Source organism: Salmo salar, chromosome 24 (genome assembly GCF_965601325.2).
Source record: "Salmo salar chromosome 24, fSalSal1, whole genome shotgun sequence".
Lineage (NCBI taxonomy): Eukaryota > Metazoa > Chordata > Actinopteri > Salmoniformes > Salmonidae > Salmo > Salmo salar.
Genome location: NC_138314.1, coordinates 50808861 through 50825591, shown reverse-complemented (window position 1 = coordinate 50825591; position 16731 = coordinate 50808861). Strand labels below are relative to the sequence as shown.

The following is a 16731-nucleotide window of genomic DNA, read 5'->3' as shown; positions in this document are numbered from 1 at the left end:
GGTCTCTGATTGGTGGTCAGACTCGCTCAGGTGGAACAAATTTAAACTTCCGTCTTTTTTCAATGCTGATTTGAATGTCACTGAGAAAACAAAAGGAGTGTCAAAGTGTCACGCCCTGACCTTAGATTGCCGTTTATTTTCTCTTTTTGGGGTTAGGTCAGGGTGTGATGTAGGGTGGGCATTCCAAGCCTTTCTATGTTTTCTATTTCTTTGTGTTTTGCCGCGTGTGGTTCCTAATCAGAGGCAGCTGTCTATCGTTGTCTCTGATTGGGAACCATATTTAGGCAGCCCTTTTCCCCTCCTTCAGTGTGGGATCTTGTTTTTTGTGCAGCTCAGTTTAGCCTGCAGAATGTGAAGGTCGTCATTCTTTGTTTATTGTTTTGATTTAGTGTTCTGAGTTCAAATACATTTTATCATGAGCGCTCAGCACGCTGCACCTTGGTCTCCTCATTACGACGAACGTCACACAAAGATTTTTTTTCACCAACATCCTTTCTGAATTTAAAAGTAATCCTCTAGTTTTTAAAAAGTAACCCGATTTACAATATTTTAGCTGGTAACGGATTACAGCTACCGGTTTTTGTAATCCCTTAAATGTAACAGATTACATGTAATCAGTTACTCCCCAAGCCTGACTACCACATATCTACAGTACAAAACTCATGTGTGTGTATAGTGCGTATTTTAGCATGTGTATGTGTTTACTACAAAGACAATTAATTATATGGTTCTAAAGTATGTTTACTACATAGACAATTCATTATAAGATTAGGATTTATTCGTCCAATTGTAACTTTATTCGTCCAATTGTACACAAGGTCATACGTAAATTTGAACCCAACCCCTCCGACACACATAAATATACAGGTTGGAGCTGCCATACTACGGCGCTCATGCAGCAGTTGTTGAGGGGGTGAAGTGCCTTGCTCAAGTGCACAATGGCAGGGGATGGAATGTAGGATTTGATACCATCAGCTTTCCGGTTGCCAGCTCACTTCCCAACATACTTTTTCCCATCACACCAGAGATTTGAACTGACAACCCTCTCAAACCATTATGCTACCTGCCGCTACCTGCCGCTACCTGCCTCCCAAAGGGGACAGGGGACTGGGTGGGCTGGGGTCTGAGGGGACAGGGGACTGGGTGGGCTGGGGTCTGAGGGGACAGGGGACTGGGTGGACTGGGGTCTGAGGGGACAGGGGACTGGGTGGGCTGGGGTCTGAGGGGACAGGGGACAGGGGACTGGGTGGGCTGGGGTCTGAGAGGACAGGGGACTGGGTGGGCTGGGGTCTGAGGGGACAGGGGACTGGGTGGGCTGGGGTCTGAGGGGACAGGGGACTGGGTGGGCTGGGGTCTGAGAGGACAGGGGACAGGGGACTGGGTGGGCTGGGGTCTGAGAGGACAGGGGACTGGGTGGGCTGGGGTCTGAGAGGACAGGGGACAGGGGACTGGGTGGGCTGGGGTCTGAGGGGACAGGGGACAGGGGACTGGGTGGGCTGGGGTCTGAGAGGACAGGGGACTGGGTGGGCTGGGGTCTGAGGGGACAGGGGACTGGGTGGGCTGGGGTCTGAGAGGACAGGGGACAGGGAACTGGGTGGGCTGGGGTCTGAGGGGACAGGGGTCTGAGGGGACAGGGGACTGGGTGGACTGGGGTTTGAGAGGGACAGGGGACTGGGTGGGCTGGGGTCTGAGGGGACAGGGGACTGGGTGGGCTGGGGTCTGAGAGGACAGGGGACAGGGAACTGGGTGGGCTGGGGTCTGAGGGGACAGGGGACTGGGGTCTGAGGGGACAGGGGACTGGGTGGACTGGGGTTTGAGAGGGACAGGGGACTGGGTGTGCTGGGGTCTGAGGGGACAGGGGACTGGGTGGGCTGGGGTCTGAGGGGACTGGGGACTGGGTGGGCTGGGGTCTGAGGGGACTGGGGACTGGGTGGGCTGGGGTCTGAGGGGACAGGGGACTGGGTGGGCTGGGGTCTGAGAGGACAGGGGACTGGGTGGGCTGGGGTCTGAGGGGACAGGGGACTGGGTGGCCTGGGGTCTGAGGGGACAGGGGACTGGGGACTGGGTGGGCTGGGGTCTGAGAGGACAGGGGACAGGGGACAGGGGACTGGGTGGGCTGGGGTCTGAGAGGACAGGGGACTGGGGTCTGAGAGGACAGGGCTGTGTAAAGATGGTGCCAACCCCTTCTTGTTACACAAACTCTCTCCAGTTTTAGTCGTATTTGTTATGAGCAGTATAGATTTCCAACACAAAGATTTGAAATGCATCACATTACTGGATGAAGTAAGTTGGCTATTGGGAAAACTCCTTTAGTTCTGTGATGCCTGAGGTCCTCACTGTCAGGCCTTTTCTTGTTCCTGTCCTTACCTCAGACTGAACCCTGACACAATCCCCCTCACTTCCTGAGTCCAAGACTACAGGCAGCTCCTCAGTATAGGATCACACACACACGCACGCATGGACACACACACGCGCACACACACACACACACACACACACACACACACACACACACACACACACACACACACACACACACACACACACACACACACACACACACACAGAAACAGACGCAGAAACAGACAGACAAATCCTCAGTGCTAGGGATTATTTAATGTGAAGCGAGAAACCATGTTGTGTTCTCCTTGTAATACAGCCATATGTTGTAGTAGCCTCAGTGAACAGTGACACTATAATCAATGGACTGAGTGGCCTGATGAAAATGTCTGCAGAGGATCAACACTTAAAGGGGCACTCTGCCATTGCTACATACATATATTTTTTAACTTTTAAATCCATAACATATAGCCATTGGTTCTTGAAGTAAAGAACTTAGAAATTCCTCATGAGCTTTGTTCAATTGTCTTACCTCATCAGAACCCAAAATAGAAGCTCGTTTTAGTTCTTTCTCACTGGGCACAGATGTCAATTCAATGTTGATTCCACGTTGGTTCAATGTAATTTTGTTGACAGGATGTGGATACAACATTGATTCAACCAGTGTGTGCCGAGTGGGTTATTTGTAAACAATGTCATTGTAAATAAACCCTGTATAGCCTCATAACATGATTAAAACTATAATTTTGGATCTCATGGATGGTAAGTCCTTGCATCCATAGCTCTGTCTAGGAATTTGAGAATGGGTACCTTTCTCAATCCCTCAGCTGTTTACCAAAACAGCGACTTTGTTAATGTTTGAACTCCAGATTGCCTCTTTAAATTATTTAGTTGAAAAATGAACAATCACACACCTTTTGAACTAGCCTATTGATCTGAACTAGCCTATTGATCAAAAACGTTGTCCTTATTGTAACTATTGGTACAAACACTTCGCTCATTTTGTACATAATGTTGCTGCTACCGTCTCTTATGATCGAAAAGAGCTTCTGGAAATCAGAACAGCGATTACTCACCTCGAACTGGATGAAGAATTTCTCTTTAATCAGTCGGACGAGAGGGATTTACTACAGACACCCGAACAGGCCCTTATCGCGTCATTCGCAGGAGAAAGAGATGTAAACGATATCGCGGAAAGAGATCATGGTGCCTTGTGAGGATCCGCCGACGAGTGGCTAATCTGCCTTTGCAATCCGTAATATTGGCCAATGCACAATCACTGGAAAATAAATTGGACGAGCTAAATGCACGTATATGCTACCTACAGGACATTAAAAACTGTAATATCTTATGTTTCATGGTAAGATGAGGGGTGACGGTCTATGCATATTTGTAAACAACAGCTGGGGCACAATATCTAAGGAAGTATCGAGGTTTTGCTCACCTGAGGTAGAGTATCTCATGATAAACTGTGGACCACACTATCTACCTAGAGAGTTTATCTGTATTTTTCGTATCTGTCTACATACCACTCACAGACCAATGCTGGCACTAAGACAGCACTCACTGAGCTGTACACCGCCATAAGCAAACAGGAAAACTCTCATCCAGAGGTGGCGCTCCTAGTGGCCGGGGACTTTAATGCAGGGAAACTTAAATCTGTTTTACCTAATTTCTGTCAGCATGTTAAATGTACAACCAGAGGTAAAAAAAACTCTAGACCACCTTTACTCCACACACAGAGTACAAGCAAAAATTCAAGCAGGAAGCAACAGTGACTCAGTCAATTAAAAAAGTGGTCAGATGAAGCAGATGCTAAGCTACAGGACTGTTTTGCTAGCACAGACTGGAATATGTTCTGGGATTCTTCAGATGGCTTTGAGGAGTACACCACATCAGTCACTGGCTGCATAAATAAGTGCTTCGATGACGTCGTCCCCACGGTGACTGTACGTACATACCCCAACCAGAAGCCATGGATTACAGGCAACATCCGCACTGAGTTAAAGGGTAGAGATGCCGCTTTCAAGGAGCAGGACTCAAACCCGGGAGCTTATAAGAAATCCCGCTATGCCCTCCGACGAACCATCAAACAGGCAAAGCATCAATACAGGACAAAGATGGAATCATACTACACCTGCTCCGACGTTCATCGGATGTGGCAGGGCTTGCAAACTGTTACTGACTACAAAGGGAAGCACAGCCGAGAGCTGCCCAGTGACACGAGCCTAACAGATGAGCTAAATTACTTCTATGCTCGCTTCGAGGCAAATAACACTGAAACATGCATGAGAGCACCAGCTGTTCCGGACAACTGTGTGATCATGCTCTCCGCAGCCAATGTGAGTAAGACCTTTAAACAGGTCAACATTCACAAGGCTGCAGGGCCAGATGGATTACCAGGACATGTACTGTGAGCATGCGCTGACCAACTGGCAAGTGTCTTTACTGACATTTTCAACCTCTCCCTTCTGAATTGGTAATACCAACATGTTTCAAGCAGAACACTAAGGTAACCTGCCGAAATGACTACCGACCTGTAGCACTCACGTCTGTAGCCATGAAGTGCTTTGAAAGGCTGGTCATGGCTCACATCAACACCATTATCCAGAAACCCTAGACCCACTCCAATTTGCATACCGCCCCAATAGATCCACAGATGATGCAGTCTCTACTTTACTCCACACAGCCCTTTCACACCTGGACAAAAGGAACACCTATGTGAGAATGCTATTCATTGACTACAGCTCAGCATTCAACACCATAGTGCCCTCAATGCTCATCACTAAGCTAAGGACCCTGGGACTAAACACCTCCCTCTGCAACTGGATCCTGGACTTCCTGACGGGCCGCACCCAGGTGGTAAGGGTAGGCAACAATACATCAGCCAAGCTGATCCTGAACACGGGGGCCGCTCAGGGGTGCGTGCTCAGTCCCCTCCTGTACTCCCTGTTCACTGATGACTGCACGACCAGACATGACTCCGACACCATCATTCAGTTTGCCGATGACACAACAGTGGTAGGCCTGTTCACCAACAACGATGAGACAGCATATAGGGAGGAGGTCAGAGACCTGGCCGTGTGGTGCCAGGTCAACAACCTCTCCCTCAACATGAACAAGACTACGGAGATGAATGTGGACTACAGGAAAAGTAGGACCGAGCACACCCCCATTCTCATTGATGGGGCTGTAGTGGAGCAGGTTGAGAGCTTCAAGTTCAATGGTGTCCACATCACCAACAAACTAACATGGTCCAAGCACATCAAGACAGTCGTGAAGATGGCACGACAAAATCTTTTCCCCCTCAGGAGACTGAAAAGATTTGGCATGGGTCCTCAGATCCTCAAAAGGTTCTACAGCTGCACCATCGAGAGCATTCTGACTGGTTGCATCACTGCCTGGTATGGCAACTGCTCGGCCTCCGACCGCAAGACACTACAGAGGGTAATGCGTACGGCCCAGTACATCACTAGGGCCAAGCTTCCTGCCATCCAGGACCTCTATACCAGGCGGTGTCAGAGGAAGGCCCTAAAAAGTGTCAAAGGCTCCAGCCACCCTAGTCATAGACTGTTCTCTATGCTGTCGCACGGCAAGCGGTACCGGAGTGCCAAGTCTAGGTCCAAGAGGCTTCTAAACAGCTACTGAACATCTAATCAAATGGCGACCCAGACTACTTGCACTGCCCCCCCCCCCCCCCCTTTGACGCTGCTGCTACTCTCTGTTATTATCTATGCATAAGTCACTTTATTAACTCTACCCACATGTACATATTACCTCAATTACCTCGACTAACCGGTGCCCCCGCACATTGACTCTGTACTGGTACCCCCTGTATATAGCCTCGCTATTGTTATTTTACTGCTGCTCTTTAATTATTTGTTACTTTATTTTTAATTTTTCTTAAAACTACATTGTTGGTTTAGGGCTTGTGAGTAAGCATTTCACTGTAAGGTTTACACCTGTTGTATTCGGCACATGTGACAAATACGATTTGATTTGATTTGGTGAACAGAAGTATTAGCATGATGTTACTATTAGCATGCTGTTGCTATTAGCATGCTGTTGCTATTGGCATGCTAGTGGTATTCACATTCAGTTGCTATTAGAATGATGTTGCTTTTAAAATGCTGTTCCTATTGGCGTTCTAGTGGTATTAGCATGCTGTTGCTATTGGTATGCTAGTGGTATTAGCATGCTGTTGCTATTAGCAAGTTGATGGTATCAGCTGTTGGTATTATCATGCTGTTGCTTGTTATTAGCATGCTGCTGGTATTAGCATGCTGCTGGTATTAGCATACTGTTGGTATTAACATGCTGGTGGTGAGTTCCCAGCCCTCCACATTGGCCCCTGCTGTCCGAGCAGCTCTCTTACTGGTGTAACTGTTGATGTGTTACTGGGGTAACTGGTGATGTGCCTCCATGGTTATTTAGTGATTAAAACACAGGGAGCTCACTTCATTTAGAGCCTGGTGGGGAAAACTCAAAAGAAACTAAAGGAAAACCCGAAAGAACAGGAAGCACACAACAAAGCTGCTCTGGCAGTGTGCAAATCTCCCTTTCCAGTTCCCCCTCTCTCTTTATTTCTTTCAATTCTCATCTGTCACTCTCTCTCTCTCTCTCTCTCTCTCTCTCTCTCTCTCTCTCTCTCTCTCCTCTCTCTCTCTCTCTCTTTCTTATTCGATTTTTAGAGCCCCCCTCCTTCTTTCTTACTCTCCCTATATATCACTCTCATTCTCTCTTTCCATCTCTTTCTTTGCTCTCTTTCTCTCTTCAATCCCTTTCTCTCTTCTCTCCCTCTTCTCTCTCTTTATTTTCCCCTTGGTGTCTTCTCTTGCTCTCTCCTTTCCTTTCTTCTCTTCTCCTCTCCTTTCTTCTCTTCTCCTCTCCTCACCTCACCACCCCCTGAAGTTGCTACATGTTGTTGTCTGGATCAGACTGGTCTTGGTTCTGGTCCATGTCAGCAGTTCATTGCAGATGTGCATGCTTTTATTTAACCCAAAGTCTACAGGACAGTGTATTGATACAGTCTGTAGTGTGGGACAGTGTATCGATACAGTCTGTACTGTGGGACAGTGTATTGATACAGTCTGTAGTGTGGGACAGTGTGTCGATACAGTCTGTAGTGTGGGACAGTGTATTGATACAGTCTGTAGTGTGGGACAGTGTATTGATACAGTCTGTAGTGTGGGACAGTGAATTGATACAGTCTGTAGTGTGGGACAGTGTATCGATACAGTAGATACTGTGGGACAGTGTATCGATACAGTCTGTAGTGTGGGACAGTGTATTGATACAGTCTGTAGTGTAGGGACAGTCTTGATACAGTCTGTAGTGTGGGACAGTGTATTGATACAGTCTGTAGTGTAGGGACAGTGTATTGATACAGTCTGTAGTGTGGGACAGTGTATCGATACAGTCTGTAGTGTGGGACAGTGTATCGATACAGTCTGTAGTGTAGAGACAGTGTATTGATAAAGTCTGTAGTGTGGGACAGTGTATCGATACAGTCTGTAGTGTAGGGACAGTGTATCGATACAGTCTGTAGTGTGGGACAGTGTATTGATACAGTCTGTAGTGTGGGACAGTGTATCGATACAGTCTGTAGTGTGGGACAGTGTATCGATACAGTCTGTACTGTGGGCCAGTGTATTGATACAGTCTGTTGTGTGGGACAGTGTATTGATACAGTCTGTAGTGTGGGACAGTGTATTGATACAGTCTGTAGTGTGGGACAGTGTATTGATACAGTCTGTAGTGTGGGAGAGTGTATCGATACAGTAGATACTGTGGGACAGTGTATTGATACAGTCTGTAGTGTGGGTGTTATTCTGTCAGGTGTTATTTGGGTCATTGTTGGTGGTGTAGAATGAGTACTCTTTCATGCTCTTAAAATGATGTATTGATATACTGTATCTGTAGGTGCTATAGCTCAGGAGTAATCAAACTTGAATAAAAAAGACCAACAAAGAAATGAATCAGGTCTCTATCCACACTGGAGGGTTGTCAGTGAGTGAATTTGAATAAAGCACAAGGCATTGTGATTGATCTGGAGAATATGTGCTATTGTGTTGTGGGGTAGTGATGTGGAGAATACATGCAATTGTGTTGTGGGGTAGTGATGTGGAGAATATGTGCTATTGTGTTGTGTTGTGGGGTAGTGATGTGGAGAATACATGCTATTGTGTGGTGGGGTAGTGATGTGGAGAATATGTGCTATTGTGTTGTGGGGTAGTGATGTGGAGAATATGTGCTATTGTGTTGTGGGATAGTGATGTGGAGAATATGTGCTATTGTGTTGTGGGGTAGTGATGTGGAGAATAAATGCTATTGTGTTGTGGGGTAGTGATGTGGAGAATATGTGCTATTGTGTTGTGGGGTAGTGATGTGGAGAATATGTGCTATTGTGTTGTGGGGTAGTGATGTGGAGAATATGTGCTATTGTGTTGTGTTGTGGGGTAGTGATGTGGAGAATATGTGCTATTGTGTTGTGGGGTAGTGATGTGGAGAATATGTGCTATTGTGTTGTGTTGTGGGGTAGTGATGTGGAGAATACCTGCTATTGTGTTGTGGGGTAGTGATGTGGAGAATATGTGCTATTGTGTTGTGTTGTGGGGTAGTGATGTGGAGAATACATGCTATTGTGTTGTGGGGTAGTTGATCTGGAGAATATGTGCTATTGTGTTCTGTGGCTGCCAGGTATTGCCTTTTGTTTTCGAGTCTAAGACTGACGTCTCCAGGACGAGGTCTAACAGCACTGAATATGTCTCTAGGACGAGGTCTAACAGCACTGAATATGTCTCCAGGACGAGGTCTAACAGCACTGAATATGCCTCCAGGACGAGGTCTAACAGCACTGAATATGCCTCCAGGACGAGGTCTAACAGCACTGAATATGTCTCCAGGACGAGGTCTAACAGCACTGAATATGTCTCCAGGACGAAATCTAACAGCACTGAATATGTCTCCAGGACGAGGTCTATCAGCACTGAATATGTCTCCAGGACGAGGTCTATCAGCACTGAATATGTCTCTAGGACGAGGTCTAACAGCACTGAATATGTCTCCAGGACGAGGTCTAACAGCACTGAATATGTCTCCAGGACGAGGTCTAACAGCACTGAATATGCCTCCAGGACGAGGTCTAACAGCACTGAATATGTCTCCAGGACGAAATCTAACAGCACTGAATATGCCTCCAGGACGAGGTCTAACAGCACTGAATATGCCTCCAGGACGAGGTCTAACAGCACTGAATATGTCTCTAGGACGAGGTCTAACAGCACTGAATATGTCTCCAGGACGAGGTCTAACAGCACTGAATATGTCTCCAGGACGAGGTCTAACAGCACTGAATATGTCTCTAGGACGAGGTCTAACAGCACTGAATATGTCTCCAGGACGAGGTCTAACAGCACTGAATATGTCTCCAGGACGAGGTCTAACAGCACTGAATATGCCTCCAGGACGAGGTCTAACAGCACTGAATATGTCTCCAGGACGAGGTCTAACAGCACTGAATATGTCTCCAGGACGAAATCTAACAGCACTGAATATGTCTCCAGGACGAGGTCTATCAGCACTGAATATGTCTCCAGGACGAGGTCTATCAGCACTGAATATGTCTCTAGGACGAGGTCTAACAGCACTGAATATGTCTCTAGGACGAGGTCTATCAGCACTGAATATGTCTCCAGGACGAGGTCTAACAGCACTGAATATGTCTCCAGGACGAGGTCTATCAGCACTGAATATGTCTCCAGGACGAGGTCTAACAGCACTGAATATGTCTCCAGGACGAGGTCTAACAGCACTGAATATGTCTCCAGAACGAGGTCTAACAGCACTGAATATGTCTCTAGGACGAGGTCTATCAGCACTGAATATGTCTCCAGGACGAGGTCTAACAGCACTGAATATGTCTCCAGGACGAGGTCTAACAGCACTGAATATGTCTCCAGGACGAGGTCTAACAGCACTCAATATGTCTCCAGGACAAGGTCTAACAGCACTGAATATGTCTCCAGGACGAGGTCTAACAGCACTGAATATGTCTCCAGGACGAGGTCTAACAGCACTGAATATGTCTCCAGGACGAGGTCTAACAGCAAATCAAATCACATTTTATTGGTCGCATATACATGGTTAGCAGATGTTAATGTGAGTGTAGCGAAATGCTTGTGCCTCTAGTTCCGACCATGCAGTAATATCTAACAAGTAATCTAACAATTTCACAACAACTACCTTTAACACACAAGTGTAATGGAAGGAATAAGAATATGAACATATAAATATATGGAAGAGCTATGGCCGAATGGCATAGGCAAGATGCAGTAGATGGTATAGAATACAGTATATACATATGAGATGAGTAATGAAGGGTATGTAAACATTATATAAGTGGCATTGTTTATACTGACTAGTGATACATTTGTTACAACCAATTTTTAATTATTAAAGTGGCTGGAGATTTGAGTCAGAATGTTGGCAGCAGCCACTCAATGTTAGTGATGGCTATTTAACAGTCTGATGGCCTTGAGATAGAAGCTGTTTATCAGTCTCTCGGTCTCAGCTTTGATGCACCTGTACTGACCTCGCCTTCTGGATGATAGCGGGGTGAAAAGGCAGTGGCTCGGGTGGTTGTTGTCCTTGATGATCTTTTTGTTCTTCCTGTGACATCGGGTGGTGTAGGTGTCCTGGAGGGCAGGTAGTTTGCCCCCGGTGATGCGTTGTGCAGACCTCACTACCCTCTGGAGAGCCTTACGGTTGTGGGCGGAGCAGTTGCCGTACCAGGTGGTGATACAGCCCGACAGGATGCTCTCGATTGTGCATCTGTAAAAGTTTGTGAGTGTTTTTGGTGACAAGACAAATTTCTTCAGCCTCCTGAGGTTGAAGAGGCGCTGTTGTGCCTTCTTCACCACGCTGTCTGTGTGGGTGGACCATTTCAGATCGTCCGTGATGTGTACTTAAAACGTTCCACCTTCTCCACTACTGTCCCATTGATCATCTCCTTTGTTTTGTTGATGTTGAGTGTGAGGTTATTTTCCTGACACCACACTCCGAGGGCCCTCACCTCCTCTCTGTGGGCCGTCTCATCATTGTTGGTAATCAAGCCTACCACTGTAGTGTCGTCTGCAAACTTGATGATTGAGTTGGATGCGTGCATGGCCACGCAGTCATGGGTGAACAGGGAGTACAGGAGAGGGCTGAGAACGCACCCTTGTGGGGCCCCAGTGTTGAGGATCAGCGGGGTGGAGATGTTGTTTCCTACCCTCACCACCTGGGGGCGGCCCGTCAGGAAGTCCAGGACCCAGTTGCACAAGGCGGGATCGAGACGCAGGGTCTCGAGCTTAATGACGAGTTTGGAGGGTACTGTGGTGTTAAATGCTGAGCTATAGTCGATAAACAGCATTCTTATATAGGTATTCCTCTTGGCCAGATGGGTTAGGGCAGTGTGATTGCGATTGCGTTGTCTGTGGACTTACTGTATTGGGGCGGTAAGCAAATTGGAGTGGGTCTAGGGTGTCAAGTAGGGTGGAGGTGATTTTATCCTTGACTAGTCTCTCAAAGCACTCCATGATGACGGAGGTGAGTGCTACGGGGCGATAGTCATTTAGCTCAGTTACCTTAGCTATCTTGGGAACAGGAACAATGGTGGCCCTCTTGAAGCATGTGGGAACAGCAGACTGGGATAGGGATTGATTGAATATGTCCGTAAACACACCACCCAGCTGGTCTACGCATGCTCTGAGGATGCGGCTAGGGATTCCGTCTGAGCCGGCAGCCTTGCGAGGGTTAACACGTTTAAATGTTTTCCTCATGTTGGCTGCGGTGAAGGTGAGCCCGCAGGTTTTGGTAGCGGGCCGTGTCAGTGGTACTGTATTGTCCTCAAAGCGAGCAAAGAAGTTGTTTAGTTTGTCTGGGAGCAAGACATCGGTGTCCGGGATGGGGCTGGTTTTCTTTTTGTAGTCCGTGATTGTCTGTAGACCCTGCCACATACCTCTCGTGTCTGAGCCGTTGAATTGCGACTCTACTTTGTCTCTATACTGACGCTTAGCTTGTTTGATTGCCTTGCGGAAGGAATAGCTACACTGTTTATATTCAGTCATGTTTCCGGTTGCCTTGCCCTGATTAAAATCAGTGGTTCGCGCTTTCAGTTTTGCGCGAATGTTGCCATCAATCCACGGTTTCTGGTTGGGGAAGGTTTTAATGGTCGCCGTGGGTACAACATCACCAATGCACTTGCTAATAAACTCGCTCACCGAATCAGCGTATATATCAATGTTGTTGTTCGACGCTATCCGGAACATACCCCAGTCCTCGTAATCGAAACAATCTTGAAGCGTGGAATCAGATTGGTCGGACCAGCATTGAACAGACCTGACGGGCGTTTCCTGTTTTAGGTTCTGTCTATAGGCTGGGAGCAACAAAATGGAGTCGTGGTCAGATTTGCCGAAAGGAGGGCGGGGGAGGGCTTTGTATGCGTCGCGGAAGTTAGAATAACAATGATCCAGGGTTTTACCAGCCCGGGTCGCGCATTCGATATGCTGACAAAATGTAGGGAGACTTGTTTTCAGATTAGCCTTGTTAAAATCCCCAGCTACAATAAATGCAGCCTCAGGATAAGTGGTTTCCAGTTTACACTGAATATATCTCCAAGACGAGGTCTGACGTGGAGCTCATGTAGAGGTTATGTTTACGGACACTAGTCTGGTTAAAAGCTGTGACCCTTAGACGTTACCAACAGGTTTCCCCTTCACATAAGTAAGGGGGAGGTAGGACCAGTAACCGAATGGTTGCCGGTTCAAATCCCAGAGCCGACTAAATTAACAATCTGTTGATGTGCCCTTGAGCAAGGCACTATAACCCTAATTACACCTGTAAGTTGCTCTGGTTAAGACTGTCTGCTAAATTACTGAAATTTAAAATGGATAGGTAGGGTTACAGTACAGCACAACCTTAAAGGGATAGTTTTTGATTTTGGCACTTGCAGTCAGACCTCCTGAGATTAGGTTGTTAACCTCTATGGGCTAGGTGGGACGCTAGCGTGCCACCCGTGGTGCACTCCATCAACAGCAGGTGCATTTCAAGAGCGGCAAATTTGAATCCAAATAAATGTCAAAATTCAAATTTTTCAAAAATACAACTATTTTACACCATTTGAAAGATAAACATCTCCTTAATCTAACCACGTTTTACGATTTCAAAAAGGTTTTACGGCGAAAGCATAAATTTAGAGTATGTTAGGACAGTACATTTACAAGAGTTGTGTGTAATGTTTTGTCAAGTCAAAGACAGGGTCACCAAAACCATAAAACCAGCTAAAATGATGCACTAACCTTTTACAATCTCCATCAGATGACACTCCTAGGACATTATGTTAGACAATGCATGCATTTTTAGTTCTATCAAGTTCATATTTATATCCAAAAACAGCGTTTTACTATGGCATTGATGTTGAGGAAATCGTTTCCCTCCAATAACCGGCAGTCAAGTCAGCGTCACAAATTAAATAATTAAAATTAGAAAACATTGGTAAAATATTATATTGTCATTTAAAGAATTATAGATTTACATCTCTTGAACGCAATCAACTTGCCAGATTTAAAAAGAACCTTACTGGGAAATCACACTTTGCAATAATCTGAGCACTGCGCCCAGAAAAATACGCGTTGCGATACAGACTAGACGTCATGTTGGGGAGATCTAAAATCGAAAATACTATGTAAATAATCCATTACCTTTGATTCTCTTCATCAGATGTCACTTCCAGGTATCACAGGTCCATAACGAATGTAGTTTTGTTCAAAAAAGCTCATCATTTATGTCCAAAAATCTCCGTCTTGTTCGCACATGATCTAAGCCAGCCGGACTTCTCGTCATGAACGAGGGGAAAAAATATATTTCCGTTCGTTCAAACATGTCAAACGTTGTATAGCATAAATCATTAGGGCCTTTTTTAACCAGAACATGAATAATATTCAAGGTGGACGAATGCATACTCTTTTATAACGTATTGGAACGAGGGTACCCAACATGAACTCGCGCGCCAGGTGTCTAATGGGACATCATCGTTCCATGGCTCTTGTTCGGTCAGATCTCCCTCCAGAAGACTCAAAACACTTTGTAAAGGCTGGTGACATCTAGTGGAAGCAATAGGAAGTGCCAAAATATTCCTAAACCCCTGTGTTTTTCAATGGGATAGGTTTAAAGTCAATACAACACATCAGGTATCCACTTCCTGTCAGAAAATGTCTCAGGGTTTTGCCTGCCAAATGAGTTCTGTTATACTCACAGACACCATTCAAACCGTTTTAGAAACTTTAGAGTGTTTTCTATCCATATATAATAAGTATATGCATATTCTAGTTACTGGGTAGGATTAGTAACCAGATTAAATCGGGTACATTTTTTTTATCCAGACGTGCAAATGCTGCCCCCTAGCCCTAACAGGTTAACATGGTCAGACTGCTCCCATTCCTTATAGAGTAGTTATACTTCTCCAGAGTCAGATGAACTCGTGGATACCATATATATGTCTCTGCATCCAGTATGAAGGAAGTTAGAGGTAGTTTCGCGAGTCGATGCAAACTAGTCTACAGAAACATCCAGTCATTGAGCTAATGCTAGTTAGCATAGCAACTTCCTTCAAACGGCACGCAGAGACATAAAAGGTATCCACAAGTTCGTCTGACTCTGGGGAAGTAGATATTACCAGAATCCAGAACTATGCCTTTAAGGAATGTGAGAAGCCTGACCGTGTTAATACCCTAACATCTGGAGATCTGATTGCAAGTGGAGACAAACATTGAAACGTCACTGCTACCTGTTATTTCTTCACAGCCAAAATATTTACTTTGACAGCTGGACGCCAACTTCTATGTCTGGCCTAGACAGCACCTTCTGAGCATGTGCATCCAGATAACTTTGAAGCCATTTCCTGTATAACCTGCATTTAGGAAGGGTTGGTATTTATTTACATGCTCCCTTGGTGGAAAGGTGACCAAATCTCCTCCAACCTGGTAGAATTCAATTATGTCAATCCAAACACTGGAATTTCATGCCTGGTGTGCCAATGCAAATGCCCTCGTGTGCCAGCCTTGGTACCTGTGCCCAACATTGCTGATGCCAGCCATAACCCACCGTCTAACCCTAACACATTGTTAATCATAACCTATTGTTAACCCTAACCCATTGTTAACCCTAACCCATTGTTAACCCTAACCCATTGTCTTTCTCTTCCATCCAGGTCACCACACCGTCTACATCGGCGTGCAGATGCCCAAGAGCTACCGGCGTCGGAGACGGCAACGTCGGAGAGGCAGCCACAAGGACAGGAAGGATCATCTGACGGAGAACGCCTCTGACAGGTCCGACACAGAAAACAACGATGAGGCCAGCAACAGCATCCTCAAACCGCTCAGTAAGTGCTGCTAAAATACACGTCAGGACAGATTAGCGGCTTCGGCCATCTCCCTGGCAGCAGAGATTACCGGCCGAAACGTCTCTCTTTTCAGAACAACTAACACTCCCTGGCCCCAACAAAGGCTTGAAGTGTCCCTGACCCCCAAATCTGCTGACAACACTCAGTCAGCCAATCATTGCTCACTACACTGTCAGCCAATAACTGCTCACTCCACTCGGTCTGCCAATCACTGCTCACTCAACTCAATGAGAAGGATTGGCTGAGCCAATCCGTGAGATAGCCCGGCAGGGGGACGAATGTGTTTGGACAGACTAGAGTGAGGGTTAGTGTTGGTCTATAGACTAGAGAGGGTTATGATTAGTCTACAGACTAGAGAGGTTTAGGGTTGGTCTCCAGACTAGAGAGGGTTAGGGTTGGTCTCCAGACTAGAGAGGGTTAGGGTTGGTCTACAGACTAGTGAGATGGTTAGGGTTGGTCTACAGACTAGAGAGGGTTAGGGTAGGTCTACATACTAGAGAGGGTTAGGGTTGGTCTACAGACTAGAGAGGGTTAGGGTTGGTCTCCAGATTACAGAGAGGGTTAGGGTTGGTCTACATACTAGAGAGGGTTAGGGTTGGTCTACAGACTAGAGAGGGTTAGGGTTGGTCTACTGACTAGAGGGTTAGGGTAGGTCTACATACTAGAGAGGGTTAAGGTTGGTCTCCAGATTATAGAGATGGTTAGGGTTGGTCTACTGACTAGAGAGGGTTAGGGTAGGTCTACATACTAGAGAGGGTTAGGGTAGGTCTCCAGATTATAGAGAGGGTTAGGGTTGGTCTACAGACTAGAGAGGGTTAGGGTTGGTCTACAGACTAGAGAGGGTTAGGGTAGGTCTACATACTAGAGAGGGTTAGGGTAGGTCTACATACTAGAGAGGGTTAGGGTTGGTCTACAGACTAGAGAGGGTTAGGGTAGGTCTACATACT

General features: G+C 46.4%; 1 protein-coding gene across 5 annotated transcripts in view; it reads left to right on the top strand.

Moving 5' to 3' along the window:
- Positions 1 to 16731, top strand: part of slc4a4a (solute carrier family 4 member 4a) — a 220119-nt gene that overhangs the window by 33827 nt on the left and 169561 nt on the right. For all 5 annotated transcript variants that reach the window (XM_045706591.2, XM_045706588.2, XM_045706590.2 and 2 more), the window contains exon 4: positions 15590 to 15763. In XM_045706591.2, coding sequence (XP_045562547.1) covers positions 15590 to 15763 — 174 coding nt within the window. The remainder of the gene's footprint in view (positions 1 to 15589; positions 15764 to 16731) is intronic.